Genomic DNA, 27,153 nt, shown 5'->3' with positions numbered 1-27,153 from the left:
CATCGTCCATTTTTTTCTATATCACCTAAAACACGCACCGCAAATTTTTGCTTTGGTGGTCTTTGGGGCTTATTGATGTGTAATAAACCCAATTGCATTTGTTTTGAATATATAAATAAATCATAAAAAAGAACAAAGGTTACGCCATTTTTTTTTTAGATGATTGTTTTGTTGGTCTCTTTTCCGGTTCCGCTTTTTTGCTGCTTCTGTTTTGTTTTCCGTTCGTTTTTCTTTTTTTTGCGTTGAGGAACGTGCGTGGCATACTAATATGGACTAAATATCAAGGGGATGAGAAGAAAATGGGTTGAGGAAAAATATATACGATCCCTATCCGAAAACCCTGCCCCTAGGTTTCGCATACATTTGATTAATCAAACAAAAAGTGTTGAAAATGTTATTTTGCCAGCCTTGCAAATGGCGCATTTGGATTTTTATGTGCCACACTGATTTTTACGATGTACATACATACTCATCACAAAAAGCCACAAATTGAGGCCGTTTTCGGCTGTCTGGACCGAAATGTAGCTATAAACTTGCCCCAGACAAATATTTACAAATCATAAAATCTACTTCGAGCCCAAATTTCGATTCGCTCAATCAACCATACAATTTGGAATGATGCTAGACCCATTTTCATCCTTGAGAAGAAGTCGAAATGGACTGAAAGTGTCGGCGCAATTGCTAATTAAGCATGCCAAGTGCACACTGAGCGTCATAAATCTAGAGACCAGTCCGAGCAATTAGTCAAAGGATGGGCTGGGATGCGAGGCAATTTGCAGAAGCGGCAAAAAGAAAAGCCTCTGACTTTGCAGGGAAATTATAAAAAAAAGGACAGGAGTAAACTGAAAGGAAAAGCTTTCAAACCGCTTTCGTAGCAGCTTCATTAATGCACATGTGTGTGTTATAAAGCATGTGTGCACTAAGGAAAAACTACATTCAAATTCGACCAATTTGGGGATACAAATTAAAATTTTCAACTTCAATGTTTGCTTGTTTTTAGGACATAAAAATTCAGCAATTATTTTGTTGATTTAAAATGTAATGCAATGTCTCAAAACATAAATTGAAAATACAAAATCATTTTGAATCCCCAAATTTTATTTAAGTCAAACAAAAACAAAAGGCTCAAGTTATACATTTTTAAAAAATGCTGAAATATTTGGGTTCCCGTAAAAAGATTATGACTTTCCCTTTTGAGTTTGGATTGTTGAAGTTTAATCCTCTATCGAAATTTATTTTTTTTATTGGATATCAACTTATATCCAAAGAGGTATTTACGATCTATTTTTCCTGTGTAGGTGAGGTTGAGTGGATCGGAAGCTGGGGCCATAACGACGACTTGACTGGCTGTTTGTCATTTAACATTTGGCAAACGTATTAAAACACCCCATCATTGCCTTAATTAAGAGCCATAAAAGCACATTTACTTATTGTTCGACTCTGTCTCTTCCTCTGACTGTCGCCTGTCTCTTTCTCTTCTTTTTCATCTTTCTCTCTCTACAGCTTTTTGCGGGTCTCGTGGCACGTCTTTGTGCTTATTTATCCCGGGGATCCTTTCAGTATTACACCCAAGCCACCCACTACTTTACTGGGAAAGCTTACCCCACTCCACCCCGCGGAAACCCACTTTTCCACCCACTTTACCACCCACTTTACCATCCTCTTAGCGTCCATTTGTCGTGCTTAATTCATGGCTAAAGTTGGAATTAAGTGAATTTTACGTTCATTAACGTGCGAGGGTTGTGCTCTACGTGTGTGGGTGGGTGGGTGGTGGGTGGTTGGGTGGCTTTGGGAGCCATGTTTTATGGCCTGCGTGTGGAGTGGTTCGGGGGTAGTGCTGAAATGGGCGCCATTCAAATGTTAAATGGTGGTGGACTGTTGCTGATGGCGGCTACGGAATAGGATGATGATAGGTGCAGGTTAAGCGGGCTTTTTGCGCCTCAGACAGTGTTGATAATTAGCCGAGCGTCTAATGCTGCACTAATAACGTAAATTTGTGGCCCAGTTAACGGACGAGATCGAGGGGGTTACGGCGAAGGTAAAATTGTGCGACCCCAGGTGGCCAATCAATGACTAGTTTAGCTCCTCACATTTAGCGGGCAGTTGATTAACTTTCTTAGCTTTCCTATTTTAGTTAAGCCAACAAAATATGATTAAAACTATATTTTAAGTCTATTAACCAAATATCTTAAAAGTTATTTTTTTAAATCAATACAATAATTAATCTGCGATTTTCGAAAAAAAAGGTATTTTAAATTAAAAATAAATACCTACTATAAATTGTAAAAAATTTAAATTCGTTTAAAATTGAATTAATTAAATTGAAATAAATTAATTTTGACTTCCTTAAAAAGTCGTCTTAATTTCTTCAATAAGTTCCAGCAACTATTTAAATAGTAGGGATACAGTAAAAAACAAACTTAAAAAACTGCACAGACTAAAACTTAAATAAAAAGACCCTTAAATTCCTATTAAATCTAATAAATTTTTCAGTTTTCAATGACTTTGCTCCAGATACGACTGCAACTAATTGGGCACACACAACTTTCGACTGCAGAACTACACATGTGAAAAGTTTGCGAATGTCCTCCAAAACTTTCAAGTCCAGAGCTATCACAACCGACTAACTAGCCCGAAATGTTGACCAATCTAACACACAAAAAGTGGAAATCTTGTGCCAAAAAAGAGTAAAATGTGCCGCAATGCTGAGAATTGCCTGTTAATTAGTCTCACTTAGAAAATAAACTGCAGTAATTAAGAGCGGAGGCAGACAAATAAAAAACGGCAGTGGGAAATTCCCCCAGGCAGCCAACGCCCCGAAAAACTAGTTGAAGTTTTCCCCGACAGTTCCATCCATCCCATTTCACCCCCACGATGGAGTGAGCATTTTAATTTCAACGCTAGAATTCTAATTAACAAACAAATCCGGCAGAATACACAGCAGTCGAGAGTAAAAAATCCCCCAAGGAAATGGGGGAGTTGGAAAAGCTACGGAGATGACAGCAAAAAAGTATGCTACATAAAAAAAGGGCGAGGATAGGAGGAAAATGGGAGGGAAAACCCTGTGAGCCATGATCTCCCAATTTAATATTATAATTGCTACAATTATCATTCTCATGCCATTTACACAGCAATTGCACAAAAACAACCAGCCAACGAAGGAAGCCGGAAAAAGAGAAGTGAAAAATAAATGTGGAGGGTGGAAAGCGGATCCGGATATGTACGCCAAATTGAAGCAATTACCGGGAGTCCCCCGCCGGAAAACACTACATAAAGCCAAGCCTAGACTCCTCCCACAAACACGAAGCTCTCTTTCTCGCTTGCGCAGGCGCTAAAAGAAAGGAGAAAAGAGAAAGGGGAGTGTAGAAAGTAGAAAGGGAAAGAGAAAAAGAGAGATGGCTTCTTCCAAAAAAAAATATGTCTTAAGGGGAATTTCCCCCGATGCTGCCAACGTTGAAGATAATGATGATAGCGTTGATTATAAATAAAAAAAATTGGAAAAAAGGAAGAGATAAGAACAGAGAAAGAGAGAACATTTTTTTAAAATTATTACCCATTCAAAAGAAAGTTATTTCAAATGAAAGAGAAAACTATTCTCCTGCACCGAAAGACAACTCTCGTTAAACCCACGGTCACTATCTAAAAATCAACATTAATTGATTGTACATCCAGACTAATTGTTAAGTTCTGCGGAGGCTAAAATTGATTACAAAATGTTTTTGCAGCTGTTATTATTAAATTAATTTGTCATCAAACAAAAGTCCCCACTCACAAATCTGCATAAAAGCTCGCTACCAAAATACTGGCTTACAAGAACATGACACGAAAATAATCACAAATGTTGTTGATAAAATCCCCAGACATAAGCGGAATTTGTTTGAATATGGTGAACGAGAATCGGCGGAATGGGGGTATAGATTAGAAGTTCGTTCGTCATGTAAATGAGTTTTATCGCTCGGAATCAAACTAATTGAATTTGATAAATTGATAAAATTCGGTGAAAATACCACTGTTACTCTTGATGTTTACCTTATAATAATTGAACATTTTGTGGTAGAGGTGTAACTAATCTAATGCAAGTCCTAAACCATATAAGCATAGTTATATGGTATATATAAATGGTATAGTACTATGTGAATTAACAACTTTTTTTTAAATTAAAACTCAATTTAAACTCGCCGAAAACAAAAAATATCAATGAATAATATTTATAATATTTAGTTATATTTCAACTATCCAAATGTATTAAGCCTGCTAAGTCGATATTTTCGTAGAGAAAATCAATTGTTATTTAAAACGACCTATCGTTGTTAATAACTATATACCCCGGTATCCTCGATATTAACCCTCATAATTATGGAGCATTAAGTGTGACAGTTTTACCCCACTTGTCTGGATTTCCGACAGCTGTCCACTCACACAGCGACCCCATCATGGGTTCCACCCCCTAAATAAGCCCACCTAAAAAGGGGGATCATCAAAAGTACAAAGTACAGTTAAGCAATAATCAATTGCTAAGCAATTGTTGTCATTTTTTGTTGTTGCTGTGCGATTCAAAGTTGTCATTTGATTTGTTGCTGCTGCTGTTGTAGCTGTAGTCATTGGGCTTTCAACAGAAGTCAACACTAGAACAGATAAAAGACAACAGCAACATTGCAATGTGTAATTATCGTTGTCACTAATTAAAGTTGGATGACTAAAAAGGAAAAACAGAACCACACAATTCCGAATCTTATCACCGGTGGCCAGGGGATTTTCAAGACATAGAATCGGTGAAAAGACAGAGCAGACAAGCTGGCGAAGTATTTCATAAATCCTAATCAGCCGAAGCAATTGTTTCGACTTTTTTCTATTTTAGCTGGCGATAAGTCTTTGGAATTTATTAACTTGGGTCTCGTTTTTGTTGATGGGCTATAAAGTGAAAGAGTGTTTTAAATCAATTGGTTTCATTGGGTGCACCTTAATTTGACCTTTAGTACATGGGTGTGTTGTATAGTCACTGCTCTTTTACAAATTTTAAATATCTGGTCCGCTTTCGATAATTATTTTTATTTTGTCGTATATTCCCATATATCACCCTATATGGGAAGTTGAAAATCTTTTAATAAAAAGTTTTAAAATTCTTTCTTGGTAATTAATTATTTACAAAATTTTAGATCAATATTTGAAAATTCTTCCAAGTCGAAATTTTCTCTCTTCAAAAACTTCTGGATTACATCTAAACAAAAAATTAAATTACATATATTTTAATGGCTGCCATTGTTTAGATTAATTGTTAATAATTTAAAAATGGCGCCAAGTTCGCCAGGGTGAACAGTATTTAAATCGATTATAAAAAATACCACTCACTACAACAGTCGATAGTTACGATCGAGTAATTGATGCATCGATAGTTAGACACTCGATACATCGATAGCGCCCAAGGTTTTTGCATCGCAGTTATTATTATTATTATTCTACAACAAAATGCGGAGCCAGCGGTTTCTATTTGTGGCCATTTTGGCCTGTTTTTTAGTGATAACTAAATCCACGCCCATAAGGTGAGTTTAAGCGGAGTAAACGAAGGACACATAAAGGTCTAATTGGAATCTACCCTGGACTCCTGCCAACCAACCAAAACTATACTCTCTGTAATCCGAGAGTTATATTCAAGTTCAAGGCTGACCCAGTAATCTATTTATTGCCTAACTATAAACAAAGGCCCCTACATATTCGATGAAATTACTCATTGTCTCCAACTTTCCATTATAGTGACATATCGGATTCGGATGAATCAACGTCTGCGAACGAGAAGCCGCAGAAAAGTCCAGATGTGGATCTTGGTATATTCTCTATGGATGCCGATGATTCCCTGGAGGATTCTTTCAGGGAGATGTACGGCCAGGATCACAACTGGGATGTGCTAATCTTCACGCAACAATGGCCGGTAACCACCTGCTACCACTGGCGCGAGGAAAATCCCGACCAGGAGTGCAGTCTGCCCCAAAAGAAGGAGTTCTGGACCATACACGGCATCTGGCCAACGAAATTGCATCAAATGGGACCCAATTTCTGTAATAATTCAGCCAATTTCAGCCCCGACAAACTAAATCCCATTGAGGACCGCTTGGAGACCTTTTGGCCGGATCTAAAGGGAGAAGATTCAACGGAGTGGCTGTGGAAACACGAGTGGCAGAAGCACGGAACCTGTGCCATGCTTTTGGAAGAACTGGACACCGAACTCAAGTACTTCGAACAAGGTCTCACCTGGCGAGAGGAGTACATAATGTCGGGCATTCTTGACGCCTCCGATATCCATCCCGATTCTAATAACACGGTGGCGGCCATCAACAATGCCATTGTCAAGGCGCTGGGCAAAAATCCTTCGATTCATTGCCTCTACGATGGGAAACGCGGCATCAGTTATCTTGCGGAGATCCGCCTTTGCTTTAGCAAATCCCTGGAGCTCATCGACTGCGATGGCGTCAAGCAGGGCGATGCAGTACCCGTTGGCGTTCCCGGAGGCACTATCATTACCAATTGCCACATTGGTAGCCTGGTTCATTATCCCAGTTTGGTGCCATCGCTGCAAAGGAAAAGCCATTGGAAGTTACCCCTGGTCAACGTCTACAAATTGCTGCAGTTCCTCATGTGGTTCACCTTGTAAACAGCCCAAGTTCGAGAGCATTTCGAGGCGCGCCTTAGGAGGACTCACCGTTAACTCCACTATTCTGATATTCTTCCACTAATTTGAATTACTGGAGATCCGGAGCTTAACAATCATAAGCGAAAAAAACAAACGTTTTTTATAGCTGCAAATTTAGTAAATTATCAACAGAAGAGGTCATATTTTACATTATCAGTGCTTAAACAAGTTAAGCATTTCTTAAATTCACTTTTGTTGACCACATCCATCTGTTTACCTTAAAAAATTCGAAGGTATTATTTAAATTAGACAAAATTTAACAAAACTATTGATTTTCAAGCGATCTAAAAATTTTACAGTTATTAGTTTTTAAGCTCACTTTTGTTGGCATTATCTCTGCTTATTTTTACCACTGATTTAATGAAATTGGCGGAAATATACTTGGATGTTTTCTCTTAAAGGGTTATAAGATTACCTTTAATTTAAAAAACGACATATGTACTTTATATTACATACTGTGAATTTAATTAAATGAGTTTTAAAAATGTAAATCATATTGTTGTCTTGCGGCAGAAAGTGTATTTTTTTTTTGTTATATTGATAAGCTGAAATTATATTTTTTTACAATTGGGCAATTTATTTAATTGAATTTCAATGCTGCTTAAAAGAAATGGCTAGGCTGTCCTATCTTCCTGTATCTCTTGCTAGTTACTAAGCTCACATTTAAATTAAATTTAATTAAAACACCTCGAATTAATATTTTGAAATATTGAATTGATATAATTAAATTTAGCATAACAGGTTATTGTAAAGGTTGATATCTAGAGAATGCTGTCGAACAGATTGCGGATAGCACTTCTATTGCTGCTGCGTGGAATTCCCGTTGTACGTGGCCTTGTCCTTTTCGTCCTTCTTTGTATCCTGGAGTCGTCGAATATTCGCATCCCCATATCGCGGCGGCTGATAACCACCGGGTCGCTGTTGGAATTGCTGTGACTGAGAGCCTGAAGCCTGACTGGTATTATGAGGCGGAGGAGTACTTCCGGGCCCCGGTTGAGTTTGCGGAGTGGGCCTGTCTTCTGCTCCGCTTCCCGGAGTCGACGTGGGCCTTGGTGCCTGTGATGTTGAGGGCTCATCGTAATCATAGTCGTAGCCTGGTGCTGGTGTCGGTCGCAGGGAAAACAGGTCCATGTTGCGACGAGTGGCCCTAGAATATCATATATTTATATTTAAATCAGGAAGCTCTAATAATAAGAGAAGTACTCACGCATCACCCGGGTGAACTGCCTCGTCGACCTGTCTTCCTGGCCACCTGATGTTGGCCATCAGAACGGAAAGCCTTTGAGTGAGCGGCCGCAGTCCCATCTTATGAATATAGTCGAAAGCCTTGGCCGCCGGTGTGATCATGGCCCAAATAACCGTGGCCAGCATGGTCATCAGGGAACCACCGCTGCGCACCACACGATTCACTTGTTCCTTGGTCAGCACCAGGACCACCGCATTGGGAACCAGATTGAGTTCGGTCAAGGTCTTATCTTCGTCTTCCGTTTGGAACTCCCTCCGAGGATAGCTGGTGGCCAGCGTGAAGTCCCGCACATCGCTCGCCGCTAGCAGCTCATTTCGCACGTAGACCCGCACGGTGGCCAGCACTTCGCCGGCAGGAAAAGTTTTAGTGCGCTGCAGGCCACCGGGCAGGCGTATCTGCAGCCTCGTCTCGTCCACAGAACTCACCGAGGACTCTGTTGTGATGGCATTGGAGGCGCCGGTGGCCGCCACTGAGTTTGTCGTGCTGTTTAAGTCCCCTGCAACTTGGACTCGATGCGCCTGCTCTGCTCGGTCGCCGGCGATCTGGGCACGGATGCGCTCCCTAGTCTGCTGCTCTTCCTGGCGCTGACGGCGTATCTGTTCCTAAAGGTGTTAAAAATGTGAAATGTGTAAGATAATAAAAAACTTTGAAATATATATAAAACAAGATCTATAGACGCGGCAACAATCATTTGTTTTTTTCCAGTTCACTCCATAAACAGCTGCATAAGTATTAAGTGATTAAGCATTCTCGAATATCATATTATCTCAATAAAATTCTCAAACGATGATAAATACCCATGAAAGCTAATAGTTAGTAATAAAAAGACAAAAGATTCTACCAAACCTTTACATTAACTATAATAAATAGTTCATTTTCGAATAGGTATTAGTATTCACCTGCATGTTTTTGATCTCCTGTTCCTTGGTCCTTGCCTGCAGCGTCTGCGTCTCCCGTCCCTCCCTGCGGCGCCTTAGCTCCTGCTCCTTCTCCCGACGCTTCTCTTCCTCCACGCGCTCCCTCCGCTTTTCCTGTAGGAGGTTCCGGACTTCCGTCATCCTTTCCTCGGATTCGGTTAGGGGTTCAGCAGGTCTCTGCACCGAAACTGGAACAGCAGGCGTGAGCAATGGCACGGCTGGTATGAGATTCGAAGACGCAAGGTTCCGGACAACTGCTCCGGATGTGGATGCTGAGTCCTCCACTTTGCTGGCTGCTGCCCTCCTTTCAGCTGCCAAAGCGGCGGGAGAAACAGATGTGTTCTCCGCCTCTGAACCGGATTTTAAGTCCAAGCTTGAGCTTGAAACAGCAGCAGGAATCGAGACAAAACTAGCTTCTGCAGGAGAATTTGGAGGATTCAACTTGGGTTCCTCCACTTCTGCAATTGGTGCGTTTGAAACTGAGGTGGTTTCAGGTCCATGGATTTTTTCTGGAAAAAAAATATTGCGAAATTAGTAGAAAATTTCTGTCTATGAAATATAACCTTTGAACGGGTCTTAAAAAGCACAGGTAAAAGGTAATATTTTTCATATTTCATGACTGTCTTAACTGATTAACTCAATATTTTAGTTTTATAAAAGAAAACTGTAACTTATTCGGGTTTTGGTTTCGAATTTAAAACAATAAAATTGTTTTTTAAAGTATTTTTTTGCGAATTGAAATAGCTTGATAATATGTTAAAAATTCCCGTTTCGTTTCGACCTTTGACTACCTTCTTGATTTGCTTGGGTTTCCTCATGGCCCAAACTTGTCGAGTCATCTGCTCCGGCAAAGCTTCTAACCGCATTTGGCTCCAGTGCCTCCGCAAATGAGGAGCTGCTGGTGGCTGCCTCTGGCTCCGGTCGTTTTCCCGCCAGGATTAGGACCTTGTCGATCTTGGCGGCGAGTTCCTCGGCACTCTCCGTAATTCCAGTGGCTATTTCCAGGGGAGTGCCCGATTTGCCAATAAAGAAGAGCGAGGGAATGGGCACGACTTTGTCTGGAAGACCAAATAAAAACATTTATATATCTGGTATTATCATACCCATAGAGTTACTCACATAGCGACAAAAACTGTCCGTAGGCGGAGCTATTTCCCTGGACTTTGATGGCCACAAAATCCGAGGTCTCCAAACGGGTTCGCACCCGGTTATCGTCCACGAATCGTTCCAGCTTTCTGGACATCTCATCCTGGCCTGCAATTCCGGTGAAATTTCGCAACAATGACGTGGTGAAAACAGGAGAAGCGAAGGGGTTATTAATTACCCTCTATGAAAACCACGAAGACGGCGTCCTTGACCTTCGATTCAGCCACGGCCTCCACAATGTTGCCCGTGTGCCAGTTCATAGTGTGGATCGAGTTGACTTTTCGACTGGATACGGGTAATTTTGCCTGTTTTTGTTATTCCAGAAATATTTTTCTGCTGACAGCTGACTCTCGACTATATCGATTATTCCCAGTTATCGATATGTCCTCATAAAATATGTTTCAAGAAATTTCAAATACTTTTGCTAATAATATGTTTTTAGTTTTAAATTGTAAATTTTTGTAATCTTTTAGTTCACGTTAACCAACTTGTATGCATAGGTATTCGATCTCATTATTCGATAATTATCTAAATACCGCCAGTTTTGTACAATTTTTAAATTTTTGTTTTGATTTTGTCAAGAAACAAATCGAAATCTAGATGGCTTGGCACTGTTATACAGCTCAGTAAACAATTTTATCGGTATATATTGTTTCCTAGCTTCGAGAATGAACTCGAAAGTTTTTCAGAATAGTTGTAAATAGCAAGTTAAGTAAAAAAATCAGTTTTAATTAAAAAAAAAAGATTAAGGTTATAGATATCGTATGTTTCCAATAAAATAAAAAAATTTCACATTTATTTTATATATTGTTTCACAGGTTTCGTGGGAGAATGATTACTGGATGTTCATTGGAGTTAATTTATCAGACAAGAACAATCCAAAGTTAAGTTAGGATTAGTAGGTTGCTGGGTGATGATGCAGTCGGTCTTGTCTTTAGTCCTTTGATTGGCTATTCACTAGAACTACCTGCAATGTAATAATAGTTAAAAAAGTAATCTTTATTAAATATCAGGGGGTTTTGCAGAACCCTTGGTATTACCCTCGTCAATATCGGAATTAATAATGGAACTGGCCGGGGTTACGGAAATCTCACTCCGCTCCACGTCCGGCAATCGGGCCACACGAACAATGCATCTCTTGGGTTTTGGCTTCAACGGGAATGGACGAGTAGTCGGTGATGACTTTATCCGCTCGAGATTTACGCGACACTTTCGCACCTGGGTAAAATTGTAAATTTTCATAAATTAAAACACATAACACTATAGCAAATTTTTGTTGAAAAACATTAAATGGCCTGTGATTGGGAAAGGGCTCAAATCGAAGCGGACAAGGCCTCACGCAAGGCCAGAGGAGCAGCTGTATTATCTGGGATCTGATAAACCAGAGGGTTTTATAAATTTGTCTGGTGGTCTCGCAACCAATAGACTACTACATCCCTAATCACCACATAAAGACACATTTTCAACAGTCTTCTTTTTGATTATAAATGTGTATACATATCGGACGACAATAGCTGTTAGAGTAAAAAAAGGGCAGATAATTATTGACTAATGAATTGTTTGCTTTAATCGCACCTGGTACTCCACCTCCCGTTCCACGCTCCTTTCGCTCTGCACATTGAAGTACGGGTGCCGTGGGATCTTGACCACCATTTTCTTAGTCTTCGGCGACATGGCTTCGTCTGGGAAAATTGAAAACTCTCTTTCAAAGTAGCAAAAAGAAATGCAGCTATTTTCGTGGCTGCAGCGACGCCAAATTGGCAGTGTTGAAAACCGTCGCCGCCCATGCGGAACTATCGATAGTAAGCACTATTTGAAAAATTGAGGATGGGTATCTACTTTAAAACTTAAAATGTTTGTAAATAATTTAATAATTTTTTAAAATTTATTAAACATAATTATATAAAATATAAAGCAAAGTCAAAAATTCCTTTTCTATTAAGACATAAAAAAAAATGTGCAAATTCCGATGATCCTAGTCAATTATCGATAGTGCAGCGACTTTTCCCTAACCGCTTTCCGCATTTTCTAGCACTGCGCCTAGCTTTGTTTTTGTGTGTCATTGTAAATTTTCATAAATTAAATACCCGAAACTATACCAAAATATTGTTGAAAAACATTAAACGAACGCCATGAGTGAAGTACAGACCCTAATGGATATGGGTTTTCCCCGGGAACGTGTGTGAGTATTGGGGACTTCCCCGATTTTTCCCCGGCTAAAGAAGTTAGTTTGCGAAAATTGACTTTGGTTTTTCCATGGAATTTTCCGCAGGGAATATGCTTTGCAGGTGACCAGCAACAAAGGAGTAGAACCCGCCATGGAGTGGCTACTGGCCCACGTGGATGATCCGATACCGACACGTCAAAATGCCGGGGATTCTGCTGTTCCCCCACCCGCTGCGGAGGACTCCTCCGCCGGAGCGGCTTCCAGTAGCACCAGTGGTGCAGGCGAAACCTCCGCAGATTCCCCGGTGGCCAAGTCCCTAAAATGTGACGATTGCGGCAAGGTTTTAAAGGATCACACGGAAGTGGAGTACCATGCAGCCAAAACCGGACACAGCAACTTTTCCGAGTCCACGGAGGAGAAGAAGGCCCTCACTGAAGAGGAGAAAAAGGCTCAACTGGCCCTCATCGAGGAGAAGCTCAAGCAGAAACGCATCGAACGCGAGGAACGCGAAAAGACCGAGGCACTGCAGCGGGAAAAGAATCGTATCAAATCCGGCAAAGACATGACCGAGGCCAAGCGACGCATGGAGGAGCTCGAAATGAAGAAGATTGTGGAGCAACGCAAGCGCGAAAAGGACGAGGAGAAGGCGGCCCGTGATCGGGTTAGGGCTCAAATCGAGGCGGACAAGGCGGCACGCAAGGCCAGGTGAGCATTATTTTAGCAGCTTTATTATGAGATCCTAGCAATGGGTTTTAAGAAAGTTGGCTTTATCCTGAAATTTGTATCTTTTCCAACAGAGAACAAAAGGAATTGGGTAATCCAGAGCCAGCTCCCTCCGTGAGCTCCACAACGGTCTCATCGCCACCCATAACTGTAAAGTCTCCGCCGCGAGACTACACCGAAACCCGTATCCAGGTGCGCCTGCAGGATGGCTCCACGCTCCAGGAGACCTTCAATGTCAAGGAGCAGCTGTCCGCCGTGCGTGTGTTCATTCAGATGAAGACCGGCATCGAGTCGCCCTTCTCCCTGATGACCACCTTTCCACGCAAACTTTTCGCCGAGGACGATTACGAGAAGCCGCTAGAGGTGCTCGGCTTGGTTCCATCCGCCGTCATTACCATGACCAAGACGGCCGCATAAATCTGTCCTTCGAACTGGGAAAAGGGGAAATTGGGGAATCTCTCCCACAACTAAACGAAATGTCTAGAAACTAAAAAAAACGAAACGTGGCGCGATATTCTTCAGAAAACATTTAATGTACGGTTTTATATATGTATTAAACAAGAAATAACTAAACTATGGAGAGTTTGCAGAAATGTGGAAACGTTGTGAAAGAGATCTATTCAAGGATATTCTTGAAATACACTTGGAAATTCGAGTGTAAATTTGAAATATTTTAATTCAAGAAAGGAACGGAAAAAAGATATTTGTAGATCAAAAACAAATTATACGGACTTTATATTACATATACTTTAGTCACTTTAAAAAGGCTTTCAATAAACTGATTTATAAAAGTATCATAAACGAGGCATTCAAACTGACTAATCGGACCTAAATATAACCTTAGTTATTAAAAAAACAGAAATTTAGACAATAGCCTTACGAAACACTCTTATTCCTTAAATAATTAATTGAAGACAAACTCCAAAACGTAGGTTTCCTTTCCGGAATATAAATTTTTTTTATTATAAAAGAAACAATAGGATTCCATTTCTTAGGCTAATTATAGGACTTATAGCCCCTACATGAAGGGCTCCACATAGCTCTTGATCTTCTTAACGCTTCGCTCGGCAGGACGAATGTTGAGGTGCTGTCCGAAGATGGTAAAGTCCATGTTGCCCACTCTTAAACCGAAGACGCACTCACTCTTTGGGATTGTCCGCAGTCGATGATCCCTACCCAGAAGTTTTAGCACGTTCTTCGTGTCCATGATACAGATTCCTGATAGATTCTCCAAGGTGCGGCATTTGGACTGGATGACTTTTAGCTTAGCACCGTGTAGATCTAGTTTCACCAACTGCCTGCTGAACTCATCGTAGCGAGGATCGTGGACTTGTGGCACTTCTGCTCCTTCCCTTAACTCCAGATGCTCTCGAACATATCCCTTCCAGAGATTATGTAGTGGTAGTGCTTCCTCGTATTTCATCTGCTTGGTCGGGAGTGTATTTAGTCCCAGCTCCGCGTATTCCCGGCGACTCAGAGTTCCAGATTTGTGTGCCCGTCGCTTGCGGGAATGCTGTTTCTTTATCTTTGTGCCCTCCAGCATGGTGATATGGTCCGGATTGATGTTCACATTGCATCGCTGGTGCGGAATCACCTGGTCGGTGATATACTCCTTTAAGTCATTAGTCGCGTGTTCCATGTTATTTCCTAAATCAAAACAAACTAAAAGATCCAATAGGGATGGAACAACGCTTGCGTGGTGTCAGCAATCTTTTGTATCGAAAATCGATACTTTTTTCGGTATTTAATCCAGTATCTACAGTATTGCCACCTAGCTCGAATTTTGTCACCATACGCAACGAAATGAACGTAACGTAAGAATGGAAATATTAATTGTTATTAATTTTTATTTATTAATTTATTATTGTTAATAATAACTAAAAATCGACCCCAAAAATACAAGCCAAGATGAAGATAAAGATTTTTTGAGAACTAAACCACAGCAATATGCCACTTTCCAATTTGTGTAAGAAAAGCCATTTTTCGAAAATTTGGAATTAAAATTACAAAAAATCGACCCAAAAATGAAAAACAATATGAGTATACTGATCTTTATAGAATTAAACCACAATCATTTAAAAATATGCCAATGCGAAATCGGATTTCTGTAAGAAATTATTGAAATGCAACCACAATCATTTAAAAGTATGTTTCAAATCGGAATAAAAATGAACTGAAAAAATTAACATGATCTGGATTACGATTTCTGGTGTGACCGTTTGTTTCAAAACCAGTTAGAGATGGAAAAACATTGATGATGGGCTGCCAAACATCGATATTATTAATGTCTATAAACATCGATAACAACGATGGGTTCCACCTATAGCGCATATCCCCAACTCCCTCCCGCAGTACAAAAACAACTTTCGACCGCAGCGGAACAACTAAAAAAGAGCGCACGAAATCGAGGAATCCGCCGCGTGTGATCGAAAATCGAAGTTAAACAAAGTCGAAGGGAAGCTGCGAGGTAATTAAACAAACGCCGCCCCGCTCCCAAGCCACGCCCGCAGTCGTGTGATAGCAAAGATAATGCAATAAAGGCAATAAAAGCTGCGAGAGAGCCAAGAAACGTGACCCAGGCAAATTGTTTGTTTGCCTGCTTCTGCTTGCATATACATATATGCAAAGTATAAACGTGCGTGAGATTGTGTGTGTGTGTGAGCAGCCGTCGCAGTAGTAGTAGTAACACACCAAACAACAACAAATTCGTCTCGCGTTATTTACAATAATAATTTTGAAAAAATTACAAAATTGTATTCCCATCTCTCTCTCTCTCACACACACGCACGATTATTACCCCCGGCGCGTTTTCGTCTGTCTCACTCTTACAAAGGCGGAAGAGTTAAAATATAGTAATATATAAAAAATATAAACTGCCACCGTCGCGTTGCTGCTCAATATTTTGTGCATTTTTTAAGGTAAATCAAAGGGAAATCCTATGCAAACATTGTCTAATTAGTCCGGAAAAGCTAAGCCCTGGGAAATATTACTTATCCCCGGGCAAATTTCTTTTGTCCCGTTTTTATTCGCTTTTTGAGCTTTTTTGTTTGTTTGTTTGTCTTTGGTTTGTGAGTTGCGTTCGCATCATTGTTTGGCCTTAAAAATGTTTAAATTGCATGAAAAGTCTAGTTTTAAGTGATTTTAGTGCTTCTTTTTTGTGTTTTTGAGCGGCTTTTTGCGCAGGCAGCGCAGTCGAAAAATCACTCCGAATAGCACTCACATGCGCACACACAGTTACAGCACCCACACACACACACTTGCAACTGTAATACACGGACGCGCCCCGGTCGCGACAGCCAGCTAACGGCACTTTTCCATGTCCTCTCTCTCGCGCTCTCTCGTGTTTTTTTGTGTCCAGCTTCATTTGCCACCAAAAATTTGAAAAGCAAACAAAAGTAATGGCAATTAAAGTACAGTGAACAACCCAAAAAGAAAATGAAAAAAAATGTTAATTAAAAGACAGTGTCCTGGAAATGTTTGATAGAAATCAGAAAATATTTTTTATGGTTAAAAAGAATTTGCAAAATGTATTATTACAAAAATTATTGAAATCTTTAAAAAGCCATAGAATCAAGCACTAGTTATAATTCATTTTCATGAGATTAAGAACTTATAGGCAGATTTAAGATTTATTCTGTGCTCTCTGAATAAGTCCACTAAATACCTAAAAGTGTTAATAGACTTGTGCAATACAATAAAAATCTAAATTTGCCTAAACAAAATTTGAAGTATTTACCATACAATTTATCCATCTACAATGAAAACACCCAAGAATTAACATTTGTGTATTTCTCCTCTCCACTCTACAGTTCTTCACAATGTCCTCAAATCTCATTTAAATAAGTAAAAAGTGTAATAAGCGACGTGAACAGCACGCAGCGTGAAGAATAGCGTTGAATAGAGGCACGCCAAACAGCAACAAATGGCCAACAATTGAATGGCGGCCATCAGTGGCCCCCAGCGGCATCCATTGAGCAATCAACACCATTTCTCCCACATCAAATCAAGCACCACCACCACCGCCGCCACCTCAGCCGCCACCACCACCACCGACCCCATTTCGGGAACCAGAACCGCAGTCCAAAACCCAGTCCAAACCACCACCACACCAGCGAGGAAGACCAGCCCAGCAGAGCCACAACCACTGAGGAGCTCCATCGTCGTCAACAAATACCAGAACCGGGTGCAGCTGCTCGAATTATTTGGTAAACTCGCCGCGTAGTCCATCAATGAGCGTTTCGATGTCACTGGTACAGGGTGGTGCTGCCGGTGGTGCGCCACAGGGCGCCAGCGCAATCTTGGCCGCTGCGGCTCCCTACTATCAGCCGCCGGCCGTTCCCCAGGATGTCCAGCCGGATCGTCCCATCGGCTATGGAGCATTCGGAGTTGTCTGGTAAGTAAGATCGTCTTTATTTAATCCGGATTAAATAGAAGGGGGTGTTGCTATGGAATTGAATGGGTGCTGCAGAGAGCCTGATTATATTGTGGATGTTTTGATGGGTGACCAAGGACATCCCGCTGATACGTGCCAATTAGATTAATAAAATATCTAAAATAAGTTGGGTAGCAATACTTTTATATTTCTTTGAAAAATATATATTCTCCAACAAAGATTGACTTCGATATTGGATTATTGGCAAAATATAATATTGTTGAGAAAGAAGAACTTTAGTTTTTTACTACCAATAAGATAATAAGAACTTTTAATGAAAAGATCTTAATAATTAAAACACAGGACTTTTTCAATAGATAAATTTATCTAACAACTGCATACATATGTGTACAATTCTTTGAACTGATGGATTGTTTTCAATTGCTATAATCCCTTTACATACAAAATAATTAAAGGTGATTTATAAACAATCCGTCGGCAAGGGTATTTGCAGCATCGGTACCTTATCGCATTCCGTTTCCATTTTGCTATGTGCTTTTTTGTCACGGTCTCCCCGTGGGTTCAGCAACCTTCTGTTTAGGCCTTTGATTCTGTAACCCTTTTGATTGTGTTGCTGTTGATGTTTTGTGCAGCAGGCAACGTCAACATCCTCGTACTCATTTCGATTCAGACCCTCAGTCCCGGCCTGAGCTGTCCTTCATGGCTTTGTGCCTTTGTGCATTTTTCAACGCTGTGGCCCCCCGAGGGTGGATTTTTCCTATAATATATTTCTTACCCTAAGCGCTGGCTTTCCATATTTTGGTCTTTCCCTCTCTTTGGCCTTTTTCTATTTGCACATCTCTCCGTTCCTCGGCCTCTCACTGCCTTTTTCCATATCCCCTTGACTCTTTTGATTTACATTTCTGTGCAAAATTTTACATTAATTGTTGCCTAAACGGGGTTAGCTTCAAATATTTGCTTGTTTTCTTGTTTGCTCACTGGCAAACTAAAATATCAAACATGGGTTTGCAAATTTTAATTTTAAATCTAATCAGAAAAGTGTATCTTTCTTTAAAAGGAATGTATCAAAAGAAAATGAATTCCGTTCAATACTTACTTTAAATTCTTTTGACTTTTCATTAAAGCAGAACAATTTTAAATTTGTGTGAGTTAAACGAAAACCTTGATATAAATTGTACCCAATTTATTATTAAACTCGACTTCCTATTCATTTATTTGTAGTGTAGCCAGAAGTTTGGCAACGCTGCATTTACAAATTTCATTCACGTGTAAAACGGCATTTCCGGCTATAATCAAAACGCAAAGTGAGGCCAGTTTATTGGGCGGGTTTTTCGTGGAGTGGTGGGGGAGTGGCCGGGTCGTCCGCAGGGAAGCCAGTGAAAAACTGGCACACAAAGGGGCCGAGGGTTTAGGCACAAGGAAGTGGAAGTGGAAGTCCGAAGACGAGCCACAAGTGGAGGAGCCAAGAGAAACACACAAAGCGTGGAAAGGCAAACTATGTGAAGCTAGAAGAGGCCCAAGAAGAGCCTCAAGTATATCCCTCGATACCTTCCCTTTAAAACAACTTAAACCCCCGACTCCCTTCGTTCAACTGAATGTGGAACCCGCAGAATGAAGTCGTTGACGTTTGGATTGGCTTCACAAAGAAATAATCAGCCGTGGTGGGTCTAGCAGTTGATAACTAGCTAAAACATTTATTTTAAATTTCACCAAAGGTTTCAGTTAAAGATGTAATTCAAATGTTTTTTAAAGAAATGGCAATAAAGCCTCAAAACCCAAATTAATGTTGTCCATTAATAACAGGCTTACAGTTCATGTAAAATTTTAAAAAACACCCCTTCGGTATTTCAAAACAAGTTTTATTTCATTAAAATGTTTTTATTAATTTGGTCTGGGACATTTTTGTTTTCTCAAAATATAGTTTTTATGTGAGTCAAAGTCCAGACATCATTTTATGAAGTAATATATGACCACACAATTTTCGAGTACTAAAAAAGAGTTTGACTTATGGAAGTTGGACTTCATATATAAAGATCCTGTCCTGAAAAGTAGGGAACGAAATAGAGGGGTACTGAAACTTGGGTTGGAATGCAATCAAGCGTTAAATTCAAGTGCCAAATGTCGAACTTGTTAGATGCAGCCGGCCAGCCTAGGCTAGGAAATGTTTTTTTTTGTCTCTTTTTTTGTTTACGGGTTCTTAGTTAAAGGTGGTGCCCGTTGAAGGGGGACGGGGGTCGGAAAGCCCAAAGCAGGTGAAGCGTGGTTTACAGGTGCGGAAGGAAGTGCCCCGCGGATGGAGTGGGGCAACGCAAAAAGGCGACGCAAGTCGTTAAGTAGTTCTTGTTTTGGGTGAACTTCGGCAACATGGCCAAGTAAAAATAGAAACTTTAACGAAATCCGCTTATAAAAGTTTTGTGCAACATTAGTTGGTCATGTTTCTTAGAGAAATTTTCGATTAGTCAAGGTGTTGCAGTGAAGTGTGACTTCTCTTCAGTCATTTAATTGTGAAAAAACTAAATTTTGGAAATATATATCGTTAAAAAAATCATCAGATTCAAGCCAACTTCGCTTTCCCGGTAATTACCTAAACCTCTTTGATTTTCAGTGCCTCCCCCTCTCAACCATAAACACTTGAAATGGTTCTAATAAAAACCGAAATCGATGCTTAGTGCTAGATTACTCAATTTATAATTTGTTTCCCAGAAATGGCACTCTTGAGAAAAAAAAACGACGTAAACGAAACAAGAACAACAAACATTTAACCAATTAATCCTAGGCAAAGTTCTACGAAATTTCCCCAATGCAACCGACTCGAAAGAGTCAAGAAACGACAGAGACTTGTATATATATATATATAAAGGTATATATTTGTATCCGAATCGTAGGTATGTATGTACGGATGGACGGGACAGACGGCGGACGACTTAGGTTGCGCAGCAGTCGCATAAGAAATATGCTATAAGGTATCCCAAAAGACGAGCGAATGAGCGAAGATCTTTGGGCTTTACTTTAAACTACCTGCAACTGGTTTTGGGAGGTGCGCAGGCAGACGACGAACCAACGGCGGACGAACCAACAGAAGGTTGAAAAAAGACAGTGTAAACCTTTTGCCTGCATCGACGAAACCCGCTTCCTGCACGAATTGTGGCCGGTGGACTTCTCGACTCGAGTCGACTCTACTCGGACTCAGACTCGGACCTGGACCTCAACCTGGCATCCCAGTGTCTTGGCCCGGTCAGCCTCTTGGCAAGGTGTCTTTGGTCTAGGCTCACTCAGTCACTAACTCACCAACTGACTTGGCTTAGCCAGTTCCTGTTATTTTTAGGCTCTGAGCCCGGCTTTGGCTTTGTTTTGGCCAGTTACCCGTTCTCTGTTCCTTGTTCGCCGGCAACAGGCTGATTTGGGCAAGAACAATTTAGAACCTTTTAATGGCCTTTATGTTTTATTGGTATATTGTGTACATTGTGGCTTTTTACGTCTATAAACTTAATGAAACTGTGGGAACACACTGTGTCAAAATAATAATTAAAATAAATTTACGTTTATTACGTTTTTTAGAACATTATGTTGGGGATTAAGAGACATTAAATTTCATAATAAAAGTCACAATCAATATTTATTTAATTGATTTTAATACCAATTATATCTTCCAATAAATTATATGGGGTAAATTCGATTAAAAGTAATCAATTATTTATAGAAAAAACCTTCCTTCAATATTCAATTACATTCATTTGTATTCAATTACATATAAATAACATTTTCTATATTTATTTTAATACATTTCTTAGACTTTAAAAAGGAAATAATTAAATGGTAACTATAAAGTGTTTTCGGAGGTAATACTCAACATTTTCTTTTTATAAATATTCTTTGAAGAACACGGATCTTCTTTCCTTAAAACACTATGTTGAATTTTAAATCCTTATTAAATTTTCATAAAAAGCTTTGCTTTGCATTTAAGGTATTCAAGGGTACTTTTAAGGCTCGACTTTTCTCGGAGCCAGTCTTTTCAGTTCTAATTCCCCCATCTGATTTCTATCGGGTCGCAAATCCTGTGCTAATCTCGGTCGGGGAGTTCAGTTCCCGCATGGCATTCGTAACTTCGCCTTTGGGCCGCGTCCAACCACCGAAAAAGATGTGTGTGCCAAAGGCCAAAAACGAAAGCAGTGCACATGCATAGTTTTATTTACGATTCTCCTCATTCCCGTTCACAAAACCCACTGTGTATGTGCCATCCACTTTTTGGAACAGCTGCTCTCGGCTGATTTTGATGCTGATGCTGATGCTGTTCCCCTTCCAAATTCCCTATCCTGTTTTTGGTCTTTTTCCTGCGGTGGTTGGTTGAACAACCTTCGCCCGTTTTTGTTTTTCAGTTATTTTGTCTGGCAAACTCACACATGTGCACACAGCCAGACGTTTACAGGATATGGTTGTGTCGTGAGGTCCCGCATATGTTTTTTCCACTCTCGTTTCGATTCCCTTCGCTGTGAATGCAACATCCCGAATGGAACCGAAACTCAACCATCATCATCCCTCTTTCTACTTTTTCCGTCTGTTGCAACGACAAAGTTTTTCCAAAAACATTTTCAATTCCACGTTTTCCGTTAGGGGAACACTTTTCACGTCTGCCCGTGTGTATGTTTGACTTTGAAAGTGTTTGAATAATTATCCTGTTTTTCCTTGCTATCCCCGGTTCTTTTCTGATGCGATTTCTTTGCATCTAACCCCTCTCTTGATTGCTTTTTGCAGTTTGGTGAAAAGGGCGCTCAATTGGTTTATGAGTTTTTCATCAAGTTTTTCTTGAGCTTCACACATTAATTGGGTTCGTTTTGAGTTAGCTAGGGGTATCGATTTTGGTTTGGGGTTTAGCAAACTAGTTTTTGGCTGATTAAATATGTGAAGGATTTATCCAATTATAATTTATTCTGAGTTTGAGTTCTTAAAGGTTTGCTGAGGTTGATTGATATATTAAAACAGGGTAAACATATTTCTTAGTTTGTTTTGGCAATCTACTCTTTATCTGCATTTTGTTCATAATATTTGATATTTCTTTTGATTGAGAGGTTCTATATAGATTTTTTTGTGTCATTGGTATACCATTTTTTAAAGATCGGAAAATTATGCAGGCTTATTGCTAAAGTTATCCGAAGGTTTATTTTTATTAAATAATTACATATATTTTAGAAGACTTAATTTAGAGTTTCTATTGAAATCGAAAACTATTGGCCATTATCCAGCAAAATTCGCTAAGAAGTTTGAAGTTTGGCAACATGGCCTGAGGACACGCACAGGTCATGCATTTCAGGTAGAGTTCAGTAAAATCCTCCATTACTTTTGGTTTTTGGGTGAAGCATTTGTCCTACGAATAGGTGTTTGTGATAGGAGCAGGAGTAGGAGACAAAAGGGAATTACGCACGCAATTTTGTCCACAGCTTCATTTTAGCCCTCGCAAAGATACAGATACTCGGATACAGATACGCAGTTACACATGTGTGTTCGCAGCTCACTTGCTGTGGCCAGCTTAGTTCACTCCAACGGCGTTCTACGGTTCAAGTGAAGCGCAAATGTATCTTTGAAGTTTATTTTGTACTATGCCCGGCCCTATCTGCCCCTCTAGCACCTCTCCTCATTGCCGGTTTTAGGTATCGTGTAACAAAGTGTGGCAAAAGGGAGCGCAAGAAATAATGTTGCAGCTCATGTGCGTGTATCCGTATTCTGTATCTGTATCTGCTGTGCGGCTCAGTCAGTTGTATCCGTATCTGTGCGTGTGCCTTTGCGTTTTACTAGTATCTTGAAACAATTTTCACTTGGACCGCCTGCGAGCTGCGAGGGCCCCAAATGAAAAATAATAGTCAACCAAGTGCCATCAAAACGTAAAAAGCTTCCATGGGTTCGGTCTTGGTATTGGGATACAGAGGAAATAAATTTGGTATCTCGAAAAAATTTGATATACTATAATTTGATTTTTAAAGAATGTGGCATATGAGAAGAAATTTGATAAAAGTAAGAATGTTGTTGAGCCTTTCTGAAGATTAGTCCAGACATCAAATACAAATGTATTGAATATATAGAAATACTTTTTCTTTGCGTGTATATTTCACCTCAAGCAGGTAGCGCCCGCTAACTAACCCTCTCTTGCTGCGTGTGTGCCAAATAAATCATCGTGTGTTGGACAACAGAACGAACGTTGAACGCTCCTCTTTTCCATTTTCCCCATTCGAGCCCCCCTCCCCCACACACTTGCCAACCCGTCCATTGAGTGGAGTTCAACTGTTCTAGTGTGCTCCTACCTTAGAGCTGCTCGTAAAGTGCATTGGAAAACTGAAATAGACAAGTCGAGACAGTTGGACACACCGAGCACTGAAAAGGGGGAAGGGGGAGGGGGGTCCCAGCCTGGGGCGGTCAACTCTACTTGAACCCGAACCTAATGAAGCCACTCCGGGTGAAGATACTGCAAGGTAGGGGGCAGCAAATAAAGTAAAACCCATCGGGGTGGAAGACGAGCTGCAGGCAGGCAGGTGGGTGGGGGAAACTAATTAAGTTTTGCGTCAAACTATTTGCCTCTAGGGGCCAAATGGAAAAACTATTCGAGAAGTGTTGGAAAATTTATGCATTATGTGATTTAGGTTTGGGGGAAAGAAGTCGAAATATTTTAACGAACGTAAACAGCAAGGAGAATGTTAGCAAAGAATGTAATAAAGTGTGTTAATCAACAAGAAAATAAAAAGGCGGTAAATTACGATTATAGCAAAAGAATACATTATTCCTAACAATTAAACATAAAAAGAAATAAAATTTAAGAAGGAAATAATACGGAAGATTTTAAGACTCACTGCTAATCGTACTAAATTAATTTGAAAAGTAAACAACCATACAGGAATTCTAGTCAACAGTTGTTTGCCAAACAAATTAAAAACTAGAATCTCAATTCGTGCTAATTAGGCGCGATCTGACACCGACTTCTCGATCGCGGCGACAGGATCAGCTGGATCACCTCCACCACTCCCGCCCAACATCCATTTCCCACCTTCGGCCCATTGTTGTGGTGGCTCTTTGGAAAATCTTGCATATTTAGCACAATGGAAAACTCTTTTTGCTGCCGGCACGACGGCACAAGTCACTCAGCCGCAACGAGAAAATCGTGCGAGCGTTTAATGTGGCTGTGCAAAGCTCACTTGCAATGCTCGCAGCTGCAACTGCAACAGAAATTGCAACTGCAACAGCAACTTCTGCAACTGCAACTCAGGCAACAGCAGTAAACTTGCTGCCATTGTCTGGATACCCTCGGCTTCATCCTCTTCAGCGTTTGCTGCTGTTTATGCTAAATGAGGGTTAACGCAAAACCGAAAGAGCAGAAGCGAAAAAAAATATTTACGAAATAAGCTTAGTCTTTAGCTCTTAAAAACATGTTTTTTTTTAATTTTGATTATTATTTTGGTTGGATTGAAAACAATTCAAAATTTATGTCAGCGTATTTTTGCAAACAGCCAAAAATAATAAATGGCAGAAACATAATAAAATTGTTTTCGGTGCAGTCAAAGCTGCAACTGTAAAATGTCTGCGGGCTCTCAGCGTCTGCTTAAAAATATTGAATGGGAAGAGGGGGACAATTCAAAGGACGGGATGCAAAACTGCCTATCTGCAATCTTTTGTTGCAAAGTTTTGACAACATTTTGCCACCCTCTTTTTTATTTAAAACCACCCGACTTTGATTTGTCTCTGCATGGCTGATTTCCTCGTTTTCCCCTCTGATTTTCCACTTTGGGTTTTTCAAATTTGTAAATACAAGCTACCGAGGTTTACAGCATTTTTAAGTAGGTGTTAAATTACAAGCTTTTAAGGGATATTTTGTAAAATTTAAAAAAATAAGTACATTTTCGTATTTTTAGGAACTGAAATTCTCAGAATTGATCGGAAAATTAAATTACCATATTTAATAATTTGTTTTTTCACGTATTACAATATTATGTTTAGTAGATAAAAAATTACATTTTTCTTACTCATTTTAAAGCTAAGCCTATATAATTTATTAAATTCCTGAAGTTTTGTATTTAATCAAGCGAATTTCGGCAACGCTGCCTGCGATAAGCAAACAAAACAAAGCTGCACAATCACACACATTTTCCGGCCGCTTAACTAGCAGCTTAACATATTTTCTTAACCCCAATAATGCCGCACAATCAGGGAACGGATTTTGCCGCAATGCCGGTCCGAACCAACGAATTTGAGGATACTCGACTCTAGGCTCTTAAATGGGGAACCGCTTTTTGGCTGCATCACCGTCATCATCATCATCATGATCATCATCGTGATGATTATTATTATCCCCATGGTGCAACGCTGTGTGTGCTTGCCACTAAACGCTTTTGACATTTCAATTAAAATTCTAGAAAAAGTCTATGGCGGTAATTGCTGCGAATGCCTTTGCGCCACTGCAGCGTCATTGTTAAATATTTACTGGAGAGAAGAGTATTTGAAAATGGTTCGCCTGGCGCCAAAAGGCGGAGTGCAGAAGTGGCTGTGTCCTCTCTCTTTTTTGTTTTTCTCCATTTACTGTCAGCCAGATAATTAGACAGATGCGTTAATTAGGGCAGTGAAACATTTTCCTATTCTTTATCGCACTTGGTGCAGATACTTGCGCTAGCAACCTGCCCCCTTCTAATTTCCTTTGATAAGTAAGTCGCAGTAGGTTGAAAGCATGTGTTGCTATACAATTACCCATATATATTTCCCTTTCAGTTGACTTCACCTGATTTATTTTTCTTCTCCGCCCACAGGGAATTATAAATATAAAAATGCATCTTTTTTATGCATATTGCTTTGAGGCAGCTTTGTTGTCAACCGTCATTATTGATGTACGATCTTGATATCTCCGCAAAACATATGAACAACAAAAGGTTGTTACTCTTAACCTTCTGCTCTTTCTCCGAAACCCCCCTTTTATCCATGTGCAACAAAAGCTTTGTGTCGTTTCCTTGGCGCCACTCGCGATGCGTCAGAGGTGCACTGCAAAAAGTGAGATATGCATGATTATAAAATCTATATTTAATTTCATCTTTGTCATATTTTTTCATTCGCTCGTAATCGTTTTGTAATCTTCGAAAGATACAACAAAAGTAAAAAAAACATAAAAATAAATCACAATTAAAATTAATTTCCCTTACCTAGAAATGTTTTTTAGGAATTTTTGTTTAGAACAACTAAAAAATAATATTCAAATGCGCGTTCATTTGGTTTTTCCGGATTGCACTCGATTTTTAATAAAGCTCGGCTGCAAATTGTTGACATAAACTGAAATTGTCGTCTTTTTCGGTAACAAAGTTTACTCATAACAAAAAGTCGTATCAATGTCAGGCAGCAAAAGAAGCAGATTTCATTAAATCCATGTGCAACTTTTTCCAAACAATATAGGGATTAAAATTTCGTAATTGCATTTTTCCATGCCATACAATTTTTCATTAAACAAAAAAAAATGGAAGAAACCCGCTCAAACTACGGGATTACACTTCTTTGTTATTTTTACTCAATTTACGCCCTGTATGATGTATCATTGCTCCTTGGAAACCCTGCAAAATCAATGAAAATTTTCGGGCGGATTTCTCCTCCTGCAGGTGCACACGCACTTTGTGTTTTTCTGTTATTTTTAGAGTTTTTCATGTCAGGTCCTTAAAAGCAGAGATCCTGCATGTTGATGAGCCGCAGAATTTTCGAGGACAAAACGGGTGAGCTCAAATTACGGCTGCAAAATACAGAGATAACAAAGAGAGCAAACCTCGGGCGGATCGTCGAGGATCAGTGGCTGCATAATGGCAGGATACCAGCAGTCTGCTCAAGTACCTGACCCTGTGCTCCTATGTCCTTTGCAGCTGTCTG

The 27,153-nt window shown here is 39.9% G+C and overlaps 6 protein-coding genes across 7 annotated transcripts in view; 3 read left to right on the top strand and 3 right to left on the bottom strand.

Annotated features, from left to right (window-relative positions):
- The first annotated feature begins 5,408 nt into the window (after positions 1-5,408).
- LOC108037211 (ribonuclease Oy) lies at positions 5,409-7,176 on the top strand. The gene is made up of 2 exons (XM_017113732.1): positions 5,409-5,540; positions 5,752-7,176. The coding sequence occupies exons 1-2, from the start codon at positions 5,467-5,469 to the stop codon at positions 6,644-6,646; spliced, it is 969 nt and encodes a 322-aa protein (XP_016969221.1). The 5' UTR covers positions 5,409-5,466; the 3' UTR covers positions 6,647-7,176.
- A 202-nt stretch (positions 7,177-7,378) lies between these two features.
- Positions 7,379-10,378, bottom strand: LOC108037212 (UBX domain-containing protein 4). The gene is made up of 6 exons (XM_044457849.1): positions 10,173-10,378; positions 9,968-10,102; positions 9,640-9,906; positions 8,831-9,357; positions 7,893-8,533; positions 7,379-7,832 (listed from the first exon to the last, which is right to left on the bottom strand). Exons 1-6 carry the CDS (start codon positions 10,252-10,254, stop codon positions 7,484-7,486), a joined length of 2,001 nt encoding a protein of 666 aa, XP_044313784.1. The 5' UTR covers positions 10,255-10,378; the 3' UTR covers positions 7,379-7,483.
- A 376-nt stretch (positions 10,379-10,754) lies between these two features.
- LOC123037412 lies at positions 10,755-11,765 on the bottom strand. The gene is made up of 3 exons (XM_044457850.1): positions 11,570-11,765; positions 11,035-11,212; positions 10,755-10,961 (listed from the first exon to the last, which is right to left on the bottom strand). The coding sequence occupies exons 1-3, from the start codon at positions 11,666-11,668 to the stop codon at positions 10,945-10,947; spliced, it is 294 nt and encodes a 97-aa protein (XP_044313785.1). The 5' UTR covers positions 11,669-11,765; the 3' UTR covers positions 10,755-10,944.
- A 247-nt stretch (positions 11,766-12,012) lies between these two features.
- Positions 12,013-13,685, top strand: LOC108043816 (UBX domain-containing protein 1). Its single transcript, XM_044457736.1, has 3 exons — positions 12,013-12,176; positions 12,267-12,866; positions 12,959-13,685. The coding sequence occupies exons 1-3, from the start codon at positions 12,127-12,129 to the stop codon at positions 13,299-13,301; spliced, it is 993 nt and encodes a 330-aa protein (XP_044313671.1). The 5' UTR covers positions 12,013-12,126; the 3' UTR covers positions 13,302-13,685.
- A 128-nt stretch (positions 13,686-13,813) lies between these two features.
- Positions 13,814-14,576, bottom strand: LOC108043818 (ribonuclease P protein subunit p29). Its single transcript, XM_017122633.1, has one exon. It carries the CDS (start codon positions 14,521-14,523, stop codon positions 13,903-13,905), a length of 621 nt encoding a protein of 206 aa, XP_016978122.1. The 5' UTR covers positions 14,524-14,576; the 3' UTR covers positions 13,814-13,902.
- A 2,526-nt stretch (positions 14,577-17,102) lies between these two features.
- LOC108048242 (serine/threonine-protein kinase NLK) overlaps positions 17,103-27,153 on the top strand; it is a 71,215-nt gene continuing 61,164 nt past the window's right edge. For both annotated transcript variants that reach the window (XR_006417484.1, XM_044457895.1), the window contains exon 1: positions 17,103-17,277. Coding sequence is in view for 1 of the 2 variants with exons in the window: in XM_044457895.1 (XP_044313830.1) it covers positions 17,114-17,277 (164 nt within the window). In the remaining variant the exon portion in view is untranslated. The remainder of the gene's footprint in view (positions 17,278-27,153) is intronic.

Source organism: Drosophila rhopaloa, unplaced genomic scaffold (genome assembly GCF_018152115.1).
Source record: "Drosophila rhopaloa isolate 14029-0021.01 unplaced genomic scaffold, ASM1815211v1 contig_163, whole genome shotgun sequence".
In the NCBI taxonomy this organism is placed as follows: domain Eukaryota; kingdom Metazoa; phylum Arthropoda; class Insecta; order Diptera; family Drosophilidae; genus Drosophila; species Drosophila rhopaloa.
The sequence above is the reverse complement of the archived record's forward strand: the minus strand, read 5'-3'. Positions and strand labels throughout refer to the sequence as shown.